The sequence below is a fragment of the Megalobrama amblycephala genome, linkage group LG2 (assembly GCF_018812025.1).
Source record: "Megalobrama amblycephala isolate DHTTF-2021 linkage group LG2, ASM1881202v1, whole genome shotgun sequence".
NCBI classification, from domain to species: Eukaryota; Metazoa; Chordata; class Actinopteri; order Cypriniformes; family Xenocyprididae; genus Megalobrama; species Megalobrama amblycephala.
The window spans coordinates 51,918,803-51,934,146 of record NC_063045.1 but is presented as its reverse complement, the minus strand read 5'-3'; the positions used below and the strand labels follow the sequence as shown (position 1 = coordinate 51,934,146).

Sequence of the window (15,344 nt, the reverse complement as noted above, 5' to 3'; positions counted from 1 at the left end):
TGAGTCAACGCTAGTTTCCAAAAATCAGATCCAGTCTGCAGATATTGGGCAGTTGGTGTTGACATTTTTACAGAAAATCATGTTTTGTATAATGGGCAAAGACTTCAGAATATGATTCCAACCAGTCGGAGGATATCAAACACATTTGGGGCCAGAATTACTAAACAAGGCAAAAAGCGTGAGAGCACAATTCCAAAAAAGCAGTGACGGGAGTGGAAAGTTCTGCTCGTGATCTACTGACAACACACAAATTAAAGAACACAGATGCAGGCAGATCATTTCCATAATGACCAACGCAATCTACGGAGATTAGCGCAAATTAGCGTCTGGTTTATGTCTGGTTTACATGGTTTTTTTGGATGGTAAATAATGCCGCAAATACCAGTAAATTGACTAGCGCAAACCTTAGTAAATCATTTTGCATGATTTATTTAAATACTCTCCTCCTATAAATTTTGTATCTGAAAGGGAAACTACTACAAATGCATATGTAATTAGGTCAGATGCAAAAATTACTGTCCACGGCTTTTCAGCGCTATTTTTTCAAATACTGACATTAGAATTTTTAACAGCAAAGGAGTGTTTACGTTGGCGCAAACTGTTTGCCTTGATATTTTGATGTTCATTATATAAAGAAGTTTATCTGAGGTTGTTTTTAAAGTCAAATCTACAAAACCAGTTTTAAGAAAAACTGTAGCATAGACTCATCACTCGAAAACACTTATCTGCATTGAAAGTCTGGTTCAACACTGATAGGGAGAACAGGAAGTAATGAACTTGCTGCTACTATCTGCAATTGTGTTTGGGTTGTAATCGACTTGAAATGTAATGTACGAGCACGTTGCTTTCTTCTCAGTGGTCCCACTTTACAAATGATTTTCTGTTACAGGATTTTCCTCGGCATGTATGAAAACACCAGCGTTGTTCTTGGCCAGAGAGCAGTCTCAGCATGAAAAACCCATATGAGTCCATGACAACAGCTTGGCTAGCTAACAAGGCAGAACTGTTCTGTATACGAACTGTGCACTTTCATCATTAAAATCCTCTCAAAATCGTGCTAATCACCCCCACACTGATTTCTTGACTACCGCAAACAAACGAAACACTGTAAAACTTCCAAAGTTTAACCGGCCTCCCTGGCTGGTGTTGCGTTGCATTGTCTGCTTTCCTGGCCGGGTTTGCACTCTTACAATCTCGGTCAACATGGAGAACATGTGCTTGCCTGGTGGTGCTCATGACCTCAAAGTGTTAAAACAGGGCGAAAGCCAAGAGGCTCGTCTTAATGCTAACCCCTTGAAAATCCCTTTCCGCTCTGGTCACACCATGAGAAACAATTTGAAAGTAATAAGGAATTGAGCCCGAATTGTTTTCATGTAACGTTTCACTCCATCTACGTCATTTTCTCTGTTGTTGTAAAACCTGAATAAAACAACAGTCCTACAGACCCCTGAGTAATGGACAATTAAACACTGGAAAGAGTTGAGCTCATTGTGCCAAGCACCGAGGTATTGCTAGCGTTAGCACGTTGCTATTTATTAGGCTATGGTGTCCAAACAAACACTTCCCCAGGGTTTCTGAGTTTGAGAGACCAGTTCTTGTGTTCTTTTAATCTGAACAATAACAAGTGTGCGATGATTTATTGAAATGTCATGCGTAATTGTGCTAAATTGTTATTTGCTCAAGACAAGGAACTTAAATTAATGACAACTATGTTAAAACTTTGGATATACCGATCAAGATATAATTAGCCAGTGTGGTTATGTTTTTGCAGTCAATCTTGCTCAACATGTCATGAAAGTCCATTTGAATGAAAAGAAAAAAGGGACTCAAAGGTTTACATGGTAAAGATTTTTAATTAGTTTATAAATATTTCTCTTTTTTTTTTAAATTCAGCATACAAAAATGACAGTATGTACATCCACAGATAAGTGGTTCACGAAGGCCGTAATGGGTGACCCACATAGTCTGTTCACATGCTCAGAGAGGTTTGGCATTTGAATGTCAGCATTTTTTTATGTTGGGTAAAAATATAACAAGGCACAACACATATAGTCCAATGTCCTTGCTGATATACGTGGAATAAATATATTTATTCTCCCTCTAGAATTGAAGTAACCAACGAAAAGATGGAATCCATTGCAAAGTTCCTCATCCAAGAGCCGCTTTTGAAGTTCCCTTTGCATGTTCAGCACTTTCTTTATCTCGTCAGTCTATTAAACAGTCTTAACTGGTGAAAGTAAAGTACCATCTGAGTTTTGAGGCCTGAATCCCTTAGAACTTGGAATGTGGAATCCTTTGGAACTTCAAGCAATTTCGAAGATTCTAAGAGAGTGCTTAAAATCAATGCCTTGCCAAAAATAGGTAAAATGTACTTTTAAAAAAAATAAAAAAGGGACCCAGGTACTGTGTAAGAAAATAGACTTAAAATCTGGATAAAGGAGCATATGCTTTTATGTTTAAAAAATAGAGGAAAAATCCTCTTGAGGACGGTGAGCTGGGTGTTTTTTATTTTTTATTTTCTTTTAACAAAAACCATGTTCATTTGTGCAGTAAAAAAATAAAGTCCAGCTTCTGAGTTGATATTTCTTTATAAAAGTTCATAAAGCCAAAAATAAACCATGTCTTCTCAAAAGCATACAAGCTGGAAAAGCATAAGACAAAAGTAAGCCTTGTTGGTAACATGTTTTGGTAATCTGTGGCCAAGTAAGTCAGATAGGGTTAGGTCAGGTTATGCTCCACACCCAGGCTGAATATATCAAATCTTGACATTTTCAGCTCGTTCCAACCACCATGTCTGGGAATTCGAATGAGAAGTCAGTCCAGTTCTGTTACAATGAGTAGAGCGCATTCCAGATCTCCTTTAGATTAGTTTAGCTGAGAATAGGTACGTGTGACCGGAGGTCAGCACAATTATCATAGCCGACCCACAGAGATGGACTCATTTGCACACGTATTTCTCCACAGTCCTCTCGCACTTCTTGCACGTGACGTAGCAGCACCAGTGGTATTTGCAGTGGCAGCGTTCCACCACTCTCTCTGAATAAGGGTTGTAGCCTCTGCCACAGCACATCAGATCACAGCTGTCACTGCCGCTGGAGGTCTTATTGCACTGCCTGCAGAATAAACAGACAAAAAGAACTTTATAAAAGAACTTGAAACATTATAAAAATGAAGGATATACAAACAATAATAAAAAATACATAGTTTATAAACTACACTTATAAATGGGTTGACAACAACTAGTTGACTAATCAGTCATAAGGAAGCCCAGTATAATTACTCTGATTGCATGACTTTCTTTTAGGAGATTTTTACATAATACTTTAGGGCTATTTTTAATTGTATCTTAAAATGCACCGCTTTTAGTGAAACAAAGCACATACATATTTGGAAGAAATATACAAATTTCATAGAAATATATATAGAAATATTTTCCATATTTTTCTATCATTTATCAGTTATATTTTTTTATTAAAGTCCATTTTAATGATTTGACATTACTTTTTTATCAAGACTTCATATTGACGAATTATATTTTTATAGAAAAATCGACAGAAATATTTTCTATATTTTTGTATGATCACTTTTTATATTTTTAATAAAAAATGTTTTTCATAAAATATATTTTTAAAATTATATAAAGTTTATTATATAAGTGATACAATATATATTATAATACAAATTTATATATAACATATATATAGGTTAATTTTTAATTATTTGACTATTTTTTATCAACACACTTCAGTATTGAGGGATATAAATATATTTTCTATATTTTTTCTATTTTTATCATTTATTATTTAAAATTATTTTTACCAAGACATTTTAATATTGAATGAATGATAAATAAAATTATAGAAATATTTACAGAATTATTTTCTATATTTATCTACTATCTTTTTTAAATTTGTAAAATATAAAACAACCAATTTGTATCACTGATTAAAAAATTATCAATACTTTTTATTATTCAACAAAAACACACACACACACACACACACACAAAACTTAGTTTTGTGTACTATATTTATCTATTATCTTTTTTAAATTTGTAAAATATAAAACAACCAATTTGTATCACTGATTAAAAAATTATCAATACTTTTTATTATTCAACAAACACACACACACATACACACACACACACACACACACACACACACACACACACACACACACACACACACACACACACACACACACACACACACACACACACACACACACTCTCTCTCTCTCTCTACTCTCTAAAAAATGCTGGGTTAAAAACAACCCAAGCTGGGTTAAATATGGACAAACCCAGCAGATTGGGTTAAAGGGCACCTATTATGCCCTCTTTCACAAGATGTAATATAAGTCTCTGGTCTGGTCAAGTTTCAGCATAAAATACCCCACAAATTTGCCCCTATTTGGGGGTGAACAAAAACATGCCTTTTTCGATATTGCTATATTGCTGGCTAAAAAAATAAATCCAAAATTGATTGAAAAAAATGGCTGGGTGAAAACAACCCAAACCCTGGGTTTGTCCATATTTAACCCAGCATTTTTTAGAGTACACACACAAAACTGTAAATGTACTAACTGACTAGTCAGTTGTTGGACAACTAACTCCTACCTAATCCAGGAACGTGACTTCAAAAATACATTTACACAAATAGTCGACAAAACATCTCTCTGTGACCATGAGAGCCATTACTAAACATAAGCGTCTTTTTAAACCAAGGTAAACATCTAGCTCAGCCACATATTAAACCAACAGCACTAAAACTTCTTATAGCTTGTTTAAGAGCCAGTTTATTCGTACCCAGGGAACATTTTCTTCTCTTGTATTTAAGACTAGCAGAAGTGGATCCTGCAGACGCCCTCATGTACTGAAGCCTGGGGCATCTTGAGCAATGAATAGCCCTGTCATAAATCACACTCTATACACTAGGGGTCGGCCTGTGTGTAGCCCTCTCCGTGTAAGTGCATTGTTTTATAATTGTACGGTGTTAATGCTCAGGGTGCTGAGAGACAGACAGAGGGGATGGCTACTATGAGAAGGAGAGAGAAGTGAAGAATTCTGTTATTTAGAACTAAAGTAAAAGTCTCTCCCACGTCAATGCCGAAAGGGCAGAAAGGCAGGCAAATATGCTTTAGGACTCAATGAGTAGCATATGTTCAAATGCTGACCTGCACCAACGTGGAGTCAAAAGTCAAAAAGTTTATAATTCATGAAGAGTATGAGACCTTAAAAATGAAGAAGAAGAAAAAAAGCCTAAATGTAGTACATTTTGCTCCCAAATTCCTGATGTTCCTAAAGTGATCTGGTTTTACCATCAGTTTTACAATTTAACAGCTGTGAGCAGAACTTTATATTTTACCCCAAAGTGAAAACACATTTTAAAACACGTCTTTTAAACAGCACTCAGAGATTGTTTCTTGTTTCTTTAGCGATACCGATCATCTCTAAGCCTCTGGGATGTTGTTCTGTCTGAACTTCTAATGTGCCAATTTCATTAATCACAGTCTTGTGGCCCACAAAGCAGCATGAGGAACATGGAAAGCAATATAACTATAGATGAGACAGATGAGATACGCTTGTCATTTGGTCTCTACTCATCTCTCATCGCCAAATCAGATTAGAGAACCCATATCTTCAGGTCTAGTTAGGGTAACACTTATGACTCATTATCTTAAGACCTTCCAAATCACAAAGCGAGGATGTGCAATGATATCAGCTTTCTGACAGCTTCCTGACATTGTGGGTGAATCTCACATTTCCCCCCAAAATCAAATAAAAAATACATTTTTATTAATAATATATATATATATATATATATATATATATATATATATATATATATATATATATAGGTATTAACTGACCTTCTGTAGACTGATGGCAAAACAAAATTAATTGTGAGGACAGCAGATGTTGTAGTCACATGTTTTAGAGACAGGGTATAGGGTGATGGGTTAAACAGAGGAGCTGAACCCTCTACATACCAGAGACCACCATAGAAGCAACATGTGTGACACACACAGTTCCCTGTTGACATTCACTATTGATTACAAAACACACCAGTGTCTTGTGACCAAGTGCAAAGCACTAAATATATGAACAGAGCGCATGTGAGTGGGCTTATCAGGACTAAGGCTGAGGATGCATACTGTGTGTTGAGTGCACCTGACATACAGCATGTCTCTAAGTTATCTGTGCACTGACCTATAATACCTATAAAAGCCTAAACTGAGACAATATTCAACTGAAAATATTGAGTTATAAAACGCTAACTCTAAATTCTGACTGGATGATCCACATTTAAAGACAGTGTGATATAACTAACACTGAAGTCTATCTACGCAAAATTTACTCAGTGGCCATCTTGGTGACATCCAGGCAGACATTATTATGTGAACATTATTTCAAATCAGCAATAAAATTAAATGTTTCTTCTATAGCTCAAATCACAAAAAAACTCTATAGAATAAATAGTAAATCAGTAAGATAATAATAGAAATAAAATTAATAATATGTAACTATTATTACTCTACATTCTTTGGCAAATTCCAATCGGAAATGAGCATCCCTAGTACCTTTACTAACGGACTTGTGGAGGGGCCCTTCGTGAAGGGAATCAGTTGTTCACTTTCGTTTGGAACGCCCCTATAAATGCCGTCCCCTTCCCAAAGTGCCTTTCAAGGGTGCAAAAATGCCGTTTGGAATTCGCACAGTGTCTTTTATTTTTGTTGCCGCTATTTTTGGAGGTGTTTTTGAAGTCGGAATGAAATTGAAGATGCGATTGTCTTTTCTTCCCTATTGTGATGTATATCCCAGTGAAACAGCTTCTCAAATAAGAACAAATGTAGGGCAAGACTTGATTTTGTCAATCAGGAATTTTGCTATTGCTGTGATCTCATGTGAGGCCCTGTTTACACCTGGTATTAAGATGCCTTTTGGTCGATCGGATCACAAACAGACAAGGGAGACATTCCTGTTTACACATGGAGATTTAATCCATCTCTTTTGTCCATTTTCAGCCACATTTTCAGATCTTTCGATCTAATGGACAAAATAAGCTCACGCAATTTACATATAAATGCACCAAAGAAGATTGAAAAACACACAGAGCACCAGCTTTCGTTTCTGCTCTGACAGCTGCAAGATCAAGGCGTTTTAGAAATCAGGAATGGTGAGAGAACATTGTGTTTGGTACATTTTTTGTCTTCAAACAAAACTTGGGTCTTCAGCCAACAAGGTTTAAATCCCGTCTGGCTAACGCACTTCCCATAATATTTACACATTAGGTTAGTCTTTTGTGGCTGTTCAAACGCATTCGGCCACATGAGCGTTTCCACTACTAAAGCAATCCGGTCAAATGCATTTTCGACTACCTCTGGAAGTGGTCGAAAGTGGACAAGCTCAAAAAATGTTTTACGTTTTGTGATCCGATCGACCAAAATGCATCCTAATACCAGGTGTAAACAGGGCCTGAGTGACAGGTTGTCCCACCCTCGTACCAGTAAACACATAATCAGAGAAGAGATGTCTTTGCAAGAGGGAGGGGAAGTTATTTTCATTACGAGGTCACATGAATTTAAAAATAAGAATTGTCAATTTCATGTTGACTTTAAGACTGTGGATTGCACACAGTTTCTTAAAAATCATGTCATATGAACCAATAGTTCCATGTATCTTAGCCAAAAACAACATTACAGAGCACATTTGGACACAAACATAACAAAAGCAAGGAAGCTGAGGTTATTTCATTCTTACCTAAATCTACACCTGAGTCTCCACTGATAAAGCAATAGGAAATAAGCAGGAAGAATTCATTGTCGTGCTAATCTGTGTGTGCAGTGCTGGTATCAGCTGAGAGCTCTTAGCTCTGTGAATAGCTGCATTACTCACAGACTGACTCTGATAACGGTAAAGAGGACACAGACAATTTGGACATGTCAAAGACACGTGTGTGTACACACACAGACTGATCCCCTCTGCTTTATCAGGGCTTTTCACAACAAAATGGTGCCACCAGAGAAGGAAGGGAAGAGACAGTAAAAGAGGGAAAAAATAAACCTTATGAAGTGACACACTAAAAGATTGCATCGCATCAAATGACATGAGCATTGTGCTTAAAAGAAGTTAAAATAGTTTTGTGGAAAGTGTGGAATAGTTTGCTTTTCTGTTAAAAATGAGGCCGTTAAAGAAAGTTCAATTTGATTCTAGTATTGTCAGCTGTTTCTGGACTTGAAATTAATTTAAGATATTTTTTTAATGATCAATCATTGCTGTCACATACTGAAGTACTTGTGTCCATTCCAACTAAAATGACTGGTAAAATGTTTTAATATTTAATAATAATAATAATAATAATAAAAAATAATAAAAAAATCTCAAATTTAATTAGTTAGTCTCACCTGTCCTGAGTACCAAAAGAGCCCATCTTGTCATTCCTCATGCAATAGTCTGGTGAACTCTGCAGATAAACCAGCTCATTCTCTCGGACTGGCCGGATGTCGATGTCTTTGGGGACGAGCTGCTTGCGTGTGCCCATGGGCCGATGGACCACCTTAGTGGCTGACAAGTACTTGGTCTTCAGATCCATAGCGATGTCCTTCAGGTCCTGTAAGCCTCTCCAACAGGTCCGAATGGAGCAGGATCCAGAAACACCGTGGCATTTGCACTTCATGACCAGAGCGTCTCGCAAAGCCTGCGTAGAGGGAAAAAGTGGGATGGATTCAGATGAAGTCAACAGTAAAATGACATTAAGACAATCTACACAGGGAATGTAACATATTAGTGAATTTGGACAGATTTTCTGCATTATGCATGCCATCATATACACATTGTGTCCCAAATACAGAAAAAAAATACTTTGAAAACAGATCATACTCAAACGAAATACAAAAAACCCCATTTTAATTAAGAATGTGGTTTGAATCAGGTTTATAATTTGAATCAGATTCCTTGCCCGACTGCCTGTCAGATTAAAGGTGTGGTCACATTAGCAGTGTTTCAGGGAAATTTCGCAGGCAAAAAAGATTGATAGTCAATAATGTTGCTCACAAGAACAGCTCACACAGAAGTGACTGTCAAACCAAACAGCTTTCTGGCAGCCAACGTGGCAAAATCACGTGACCATCTTAAACATGAGCGAAATTGCGTGGGAAACTTTTCACCCTCATGTCTGGATTTCGCCTGTGAAATTTCACCAAGCAACAATACACGTGAATGAACCTTAAAGGGTTAGTTCACCCAAAAATGAAATTTCTGTCATTAATTACTCATCCTCATGTTCCAAACCCGTAAGACCTTCGTTCATCTTCAGAACACAAATTAAGATTTTATGAAATCCGAGAGGTTTTTGGTCCCCCATAGAAAGTATGTTATTACCACATTCAAGGTCCAGAAAGGTAGTAAAGACATAGTTAAAATACTCAACGTGACAACAGTGGTTCAACCTTAATGTTATGAAGTGAAAAGAATACTTTTTGTGCGCAAAAACAAAACAAAAATAACAACTTTATTCAACAATTTGTTCTCAGAGAATGACAGTCAGTATTTTTGTTTTGTTTTTGCACACAAAAAAGTATTCTCGTTGCTTCATAATATAATGTTGAACCACTGTGGTCACGTGGACTATTTTAACAATGTTTTACCTTGCTTTCTATGGGAATCAGAAACCTCTCGAATTTCATCAAAAATTTTTTTTACTTCTGTTCTAAAGATGAACGAAGGTCTTACGGGTTTGGAACGCCATGAGGGTGAGTAATTAATGACAGAATTTTCATTTTTGGGTGAACTAACCTTGTGGCTTTTGTAGTGAATCAATGACTCCACATGGTTTCTGTGAGGTACCGCTCACCTGTCTGCCCACTTCGCTATTGTGAAGATGCATCAGTTTGTTGGCATGCGAGCCAGACTTCTTCTTCAGCTTCATGGGGGCATCAGAAAACTTGGAGCCCATGAGGAGACCATAATGTAGATTATCAGCACAGCCGCCCCACCTGTACCCAGGCTCAGGTATTTCACCTGGAATCGGACCACACGAGCACAACCTCAGGTCTCCGGAGGTGCACGCCCGTGCTATAGTGTGACTTATAGCGGCTGCAGAGAGCGCGTACACAAATGCAGACTCCCTCGTTCCTGAAAGATGGGGAAAAAACAAACAAAAATAAATAAAGAATAAAATTAGTTGCTAATAAAAAAAAAAACATGAATTCTGAATCCTCAACACTGACTTTTTTCCCTGAGAAACCCGTCAGAATTCAGTAAGAAAGGATAATAGCGGACATTACGGAACTGTTCTCACAGTGCACATATGTTATGACAAGATAATAGGTGTAGAAACAGGAGAGGCTCAACTTGACCCCTTACAAGGCACATCAAAGACCATCTCCTTAGCAGTGCACTTATGAGAAGCAGGAGCGCTTTAACTCTTGACAAATCCAAACGGTCTGCGGGGAACTTCAAGAAGATTTAGTTTGACCATCTCCGGCATTTGGATCATGCTAAAAGCTCTTAATAAATAAATAGGGAGGACGATTAAACCACCCGTCAAAGCATAGCATGCATGTGTCAGCACCGTGTAGAAATTCAAGACGTGACACCACAACATTAATCCATGGAAAAGCAATGAAAAACACTAAGTGGACAACACGATATCCCTTCCGTGAGTATTTTATTGAATTGATTTCATATTTCTTTAATTTGTTGACAGCTGAAAATCACATTTGTGATGCAGGGGTCGGACACAGGGTAAAACTGTAGGATTTAAAAGACTGTGAAACTAGCAAAAAAGGCAATTCTCTGTCCATTACTGACTAACTCGCTCAATAGCATCTCTCATTGAATAGAATGGATCCTATTGTTAGTCCTCACAGTAAACGCTGCTCCTCCGTGAAGCCTCACATCAAACGGAGCGTAAGAAAGAAGAGCGTCGCGCAAGAATTCTGTGGGAGGTTTCGGGAGGTTTCCGGGTGAGCAGGGGTACGATTTCTTTTATCATGCAGCGAGGCACTTAGGCCGAATTGCAGCATTTAACTGGCATAGTCTGCGTTACCCGGAGCGAGAATGTTTAAAGATCACCGTAGGCTGCTTTTTAAACCATTGCCCTCATAAAGTTTTCCCTCAACAATTAGATGGGTTCCTCAGACCTATTAAGGCCTGAATGGAAACCACACTTGGGTATAAAGAGAGGTGTGTGGTCACTTAAGTTGCCTTAAAGGAACTGGCAATAGACGGACAGTGGCCCTTTCGCAAATTTAGGGCTTACTGTGTCTAAACAGAACATCTGTGGATAGATTTCAGAAACGCCTCACACAAAATAGGCTTGAATTGGAAATAAATCCTCTGCGGACGTGATTTTTTTCTGTAACTCACCTCGTTCCAGGTCCGGGAGGAATTTTTGAGCATCAATAGAGGAACAGTTCCAGCGCATGTCAGAGAAGGTCTTTTGGCAGACCTTTTTAACCTCCCGTGCCGCTTGGATGATAGTTTGCATGAGTTCCAGGTTACTCCTACAGAGCTGAGCCTGAGAGGAGACGAGGCCTGGCAACGTCTTGCAGTGCTGGGTCTTGTTGATGTGTTGTGTGGTCTGTGATAGTGCCCTAGATGAGGAAAAGCATATGTTTCAGTGAAATGTATATGTTGATTTGAATGTCTTTTGAGGTGAAGATGTTTAATCAAATTCTATATTGCAAGTTAAACAGAAAAGTGATTAAAATGTTTGGTGGTGTGAAAAGTGATCAAAAAATATTTGTGGCAAGTCTTGAGTTTAAAGTGACGGGATGAAGCAAAGTCAAATAAACATGGTTAAAGCCAACTCTAAAATATTAAGAGTAACATCAACGGTTTCAATACGTTTGCGAAAGCGTTCTCGCACGCACTTGAGCTGCGGGCTAAAATTGTTCAGTGTCTCGCTCACAAAGGCATGCAAACAACAACCCATTCCCAGAGATAATCAATCAAGATTACACCAAAATGGAAGAAGATTATTTCTGCATCACTTGGAAGCAAGAAAGGAACCAAAAAGCAATTGCCAATGGAAAAAATTTGGATGACTTGTTTAAAGTTTAGTGAATGTACCATGTTAAAGCTGCCGTAAGACAACGGCAGAAGAATTTTTGCAAGGTTAAGTCACAGTAGAAAACGTAAATCATAGATTTTATCTTAGAAATGATCTAATAGGTTGAAAGTTTTCAGTTACAAGAAATTATTGCAAAACTTCTGACACAAAAATAATGAAAGATAAACAATATTAATTTCAGTAAGACTGTAAGTGAAACCTGTTGAATTCAAGCGTTGGTTTCATGATTCCTGTTCTCTTTTACTAAAGCACACACATGTATCACTGTTCGTGAGAACCAACAAATGCCCGCTCTACCTTTGCCTGTTTCAGATTAGGGGCCGCCACTTTATGTTCCATGATATGCTGTGACTGACAGACCCCTGTCTTAACCTCCGCGCACGCACACACACACACACACACCCTCCGTCTTTGTTATCCAGGGAACACAGGTGTTTATGGTGGCATCTGTTTTGCATTTCTTGCCATGCAATATCAAGACTTTGGAAACCTCAACCAGCATCTTGTGCATGCAAAATGGCCTCTTCATGTCCAATTTCTCTACCATCATGTTTTCCATTCCAATGCATCAACAACAGTACGATTATGTGAATACAAAACATTCTGCTGAAATTACCAGGAAATTAGTGTTAAACTGGATTTACTTTTGATTAAATAGAATTAAGATCAAATTCTGTGATCAAAAACTTTTCTGATATTTTCCTAATTAAATGGCATTATTCTACTGCCAAGAAAAGATCTTTTCCCAGGTTCCAAAATTCCTTTTTTTTTCCAAGTTGCACATAGTTTGACAAAAAAAATCAACTTGAAAAAAGAAAAAAAAACATCTTGAATGCTTTTGAAACAGTTTCAGTATATATACAGTACAGAGAGAAAAGAGCAACTCACAGCCATTTGATTCCTGTGCACTGCTGAGACAGGAGCAGGAATGTGACAAGACAGAGCGGGAGTGAAGGGAAGATTTGCTTCATGCTTTACAATAAGATCCAGCTCGATCAGAAGACACTGATGCAGGTGCTCGCTGACCCCACTGCTTCTTGACACAGTTATAATTAAAAGCCAAAAGCCATGACACTTATTCCTTCTTTCTGTCCCTCTCCTGCTTGGAAAAAAAAGAAATAAAAATAAGGTTCAGATTACATCGATCACATACATCTGATGGTTGCTATGCAATGTGCACTTGACATACTTTAAAGAATTTTTAAAACTTAAAACAGCCTTTACGCGTAGCTTTCCAATTGCTCAAAATAGTAATTTTGTATTTTAAGGCTATATTTTTCTATTACATTACTGTATTACTCTTGTTGTAAGGATTTAAAAATAACATTTTAAATGAAATATTTTTAGTTTTTTTATCTCCTTGTGAGAAGCAGTTAAGAAAACACTGGAAAAAGCTAATTACAAAATGATTCCAAAGCAAAACTCTTATTTTTAATAGTACGTTCCAATTTTTCATTGTTTTTAAAATTGCAAAGTGTAATTTTCTAATACTCTGCATGTAAAGTTCTGAAATATAGGTGTGGCAATTTTTGGAATGTTATCAAATGTTTTGAGATTATTCCATTTGCTGGAATAGGAGGGCAATAAACAGATACTACCTCTCAGTGGACATGCTGTCTGGCCTCAGGCATGATGCTTTCACAACATACAGACAGTGATTGTCCAGATTGCAGAGCTGTGTTTTTTTCCCCCCTCCTGGCTATAGACCTACCCAGAAAACTATACATTAAAAGTGCTATTACAATTACAGATGTAGCTAATGTATAAAAATGATAGTACTTGTTATATATTACACATAAAATGTTTCCTGCTGTTGAATTTTCAACTATAATTTGTAGTACTCTAATCATTTCTATGGTTTTATGTAGGCTATTTATTAGTATTTTTCTCAACAACAAATTTCAAAGTTGCAGACTGTAACTTGGACACCACTTTGATTTACTAACAGATTTAAGTCAGCAATATAGCTTTATTATTATTATTATTATTATTATTATTATTACTTATAGCGTACTAAATTTTAAAGACATTAAAACAAATTGTAGTGTAGTTTACATCCTATGCATTATCTATAATATAAATATAATATTCGCATGGACATCTACGCGGTTCAGAGATTTTAATATTTTTCCAAGCTCATATTCAGCACATATATTTAAACAAATCTCATATAAGATATAGATAACGCCTATCTAAAGATATGAGTGATAAGATTATATTGTAGGCTATGTATAGCCTATAGGCTATAGCCTATGCAAAAAGCAATATAGCAGCCTCTTACAGGCTGCGATTTCGATTGATTGCACTTTATCTTTTATCTCCCGTATTTTCACCTTGGGGGGAGCCGAAGTGAACTTAAAATGTAATTAGTTCACTCAATATAACCCCTCTGGGTGGTCCACAATCTAGGCACTATTGCAGATTATTGCTCTGTCAATTGACTTTAATTTGCTCCAAGGATATTTAAAAACTAAAACATCTTTGTATATAAGAGATGCACTCAAGTGTACTAACTTAAGAAGAAACTTTGTGTACAATAAAAGCTAAAGCACTTTCATCCTCACCTTTATCAAACAGAGGCTGACGTCAAAAAATGCCGATTGTGCAAATAATCCAAAAGTGCGTTTTATTTAAATCCAGCCAAACTTCTCTAGTTAATCCGTTGTTGTGAAGTCCGAATGAGAAAGCATCATGCAAAAGTCCAATGATGAAGAGATGTGTTGATTTTGCTGTGCAGTGCTGCTCGCGCGCTGGAATCTGCTGGACTGACGGTGCAGACGGAGGTCGAGACTATATGAGTCCGCGCGCCACTTTGATCTCGCGCTGATGTCAGGGGCTATTAGCATAACAAAGTGGTTAAGGTTACCAAGCCAAAGAAAACCTTGAAAATATGATCTCCAACACTCAAGACATCTCGCTACTTTTGACACGGAATTTCAGCTTTTTTTTCCCACAAGGCTATTTGCATTATGGGTCATCCCTCAAAAAAGGTGCGTTTTGTGTCCCTCATGAATATGTTTGTAAACGATGATTCTAACAATGAAAATCTGACACAAATTTTTATTATATGGTATTGTAGGCAATTGTTTGATCGTATTTTATTTTAATTTCCTCTTCTGTTTCCAAATTATTCTTAATTAGCAAAATATACATTTCAGTGGAAAAAAATATCTTATAGTATTTACAATTATTCTCTCTGTATATAATTTTAGATTAGGTTAGATTAAAAAAAAACAGTTTATAACTGCTACAAAAACTGTTATAATT

At 36.9% G+C, this 15,344-nt stretch overlaps 1 protein-coding gene across 3 annotated transcripts; it reads right to left on the bottom strand.

Annotated features, from left to right (window-relative positions):
* Nucleotides 1-1,833: 1,833 nt before the first annotated feature.
* wnt11 (wingless-type MMTV integration site family, member 11) lies at nt 1,834-15,013 on the bottom strand. 3 transcript variants are annotated; one of them, XM_048180777.1, is made up of 7 exons: nt 14,642-15,013; nt 13,676-13,784; nt 12,966-13,176; nt 11,372-11,598; nt 9,855-10,135; nt 8,407-8,699; nt 1,834-3,113 (listed from the first exon to the last, which is right to left on the bottom strand). In XM_048180777.1, the coding sequence occupies exons 3-7, from the start codon at nt 13,046-13,048 to the stop codon at nt 2,939-2,941; spliced, it is 1,059 nt and encodes a 352-aa protein (XP_048036734.1). In that variant the 5' UTR covers nt 13,049-13,176; nt 13,676-13,784; nt 14,642-15,013; the 3' UTR covers nt 1,834-2,938. The 3 variants fall into 3 exon arrangements, with proteins under 3 accessions (XP_048036734.1, XP_048036735.1, XP_048036733.1); XM_048180778.1 differs by lacking the exon at nt 13,676-13,784 and having other exon boundaries at nt 12,966-13,179; XM_048180776.1 differs by lacking the exon at nt 13,676-13,784 and having other exon boundaries at nt 14,642-15,012.
* Between the last annotated feature and the right edge of the window lie 331 nt (nt 15,014-15,344).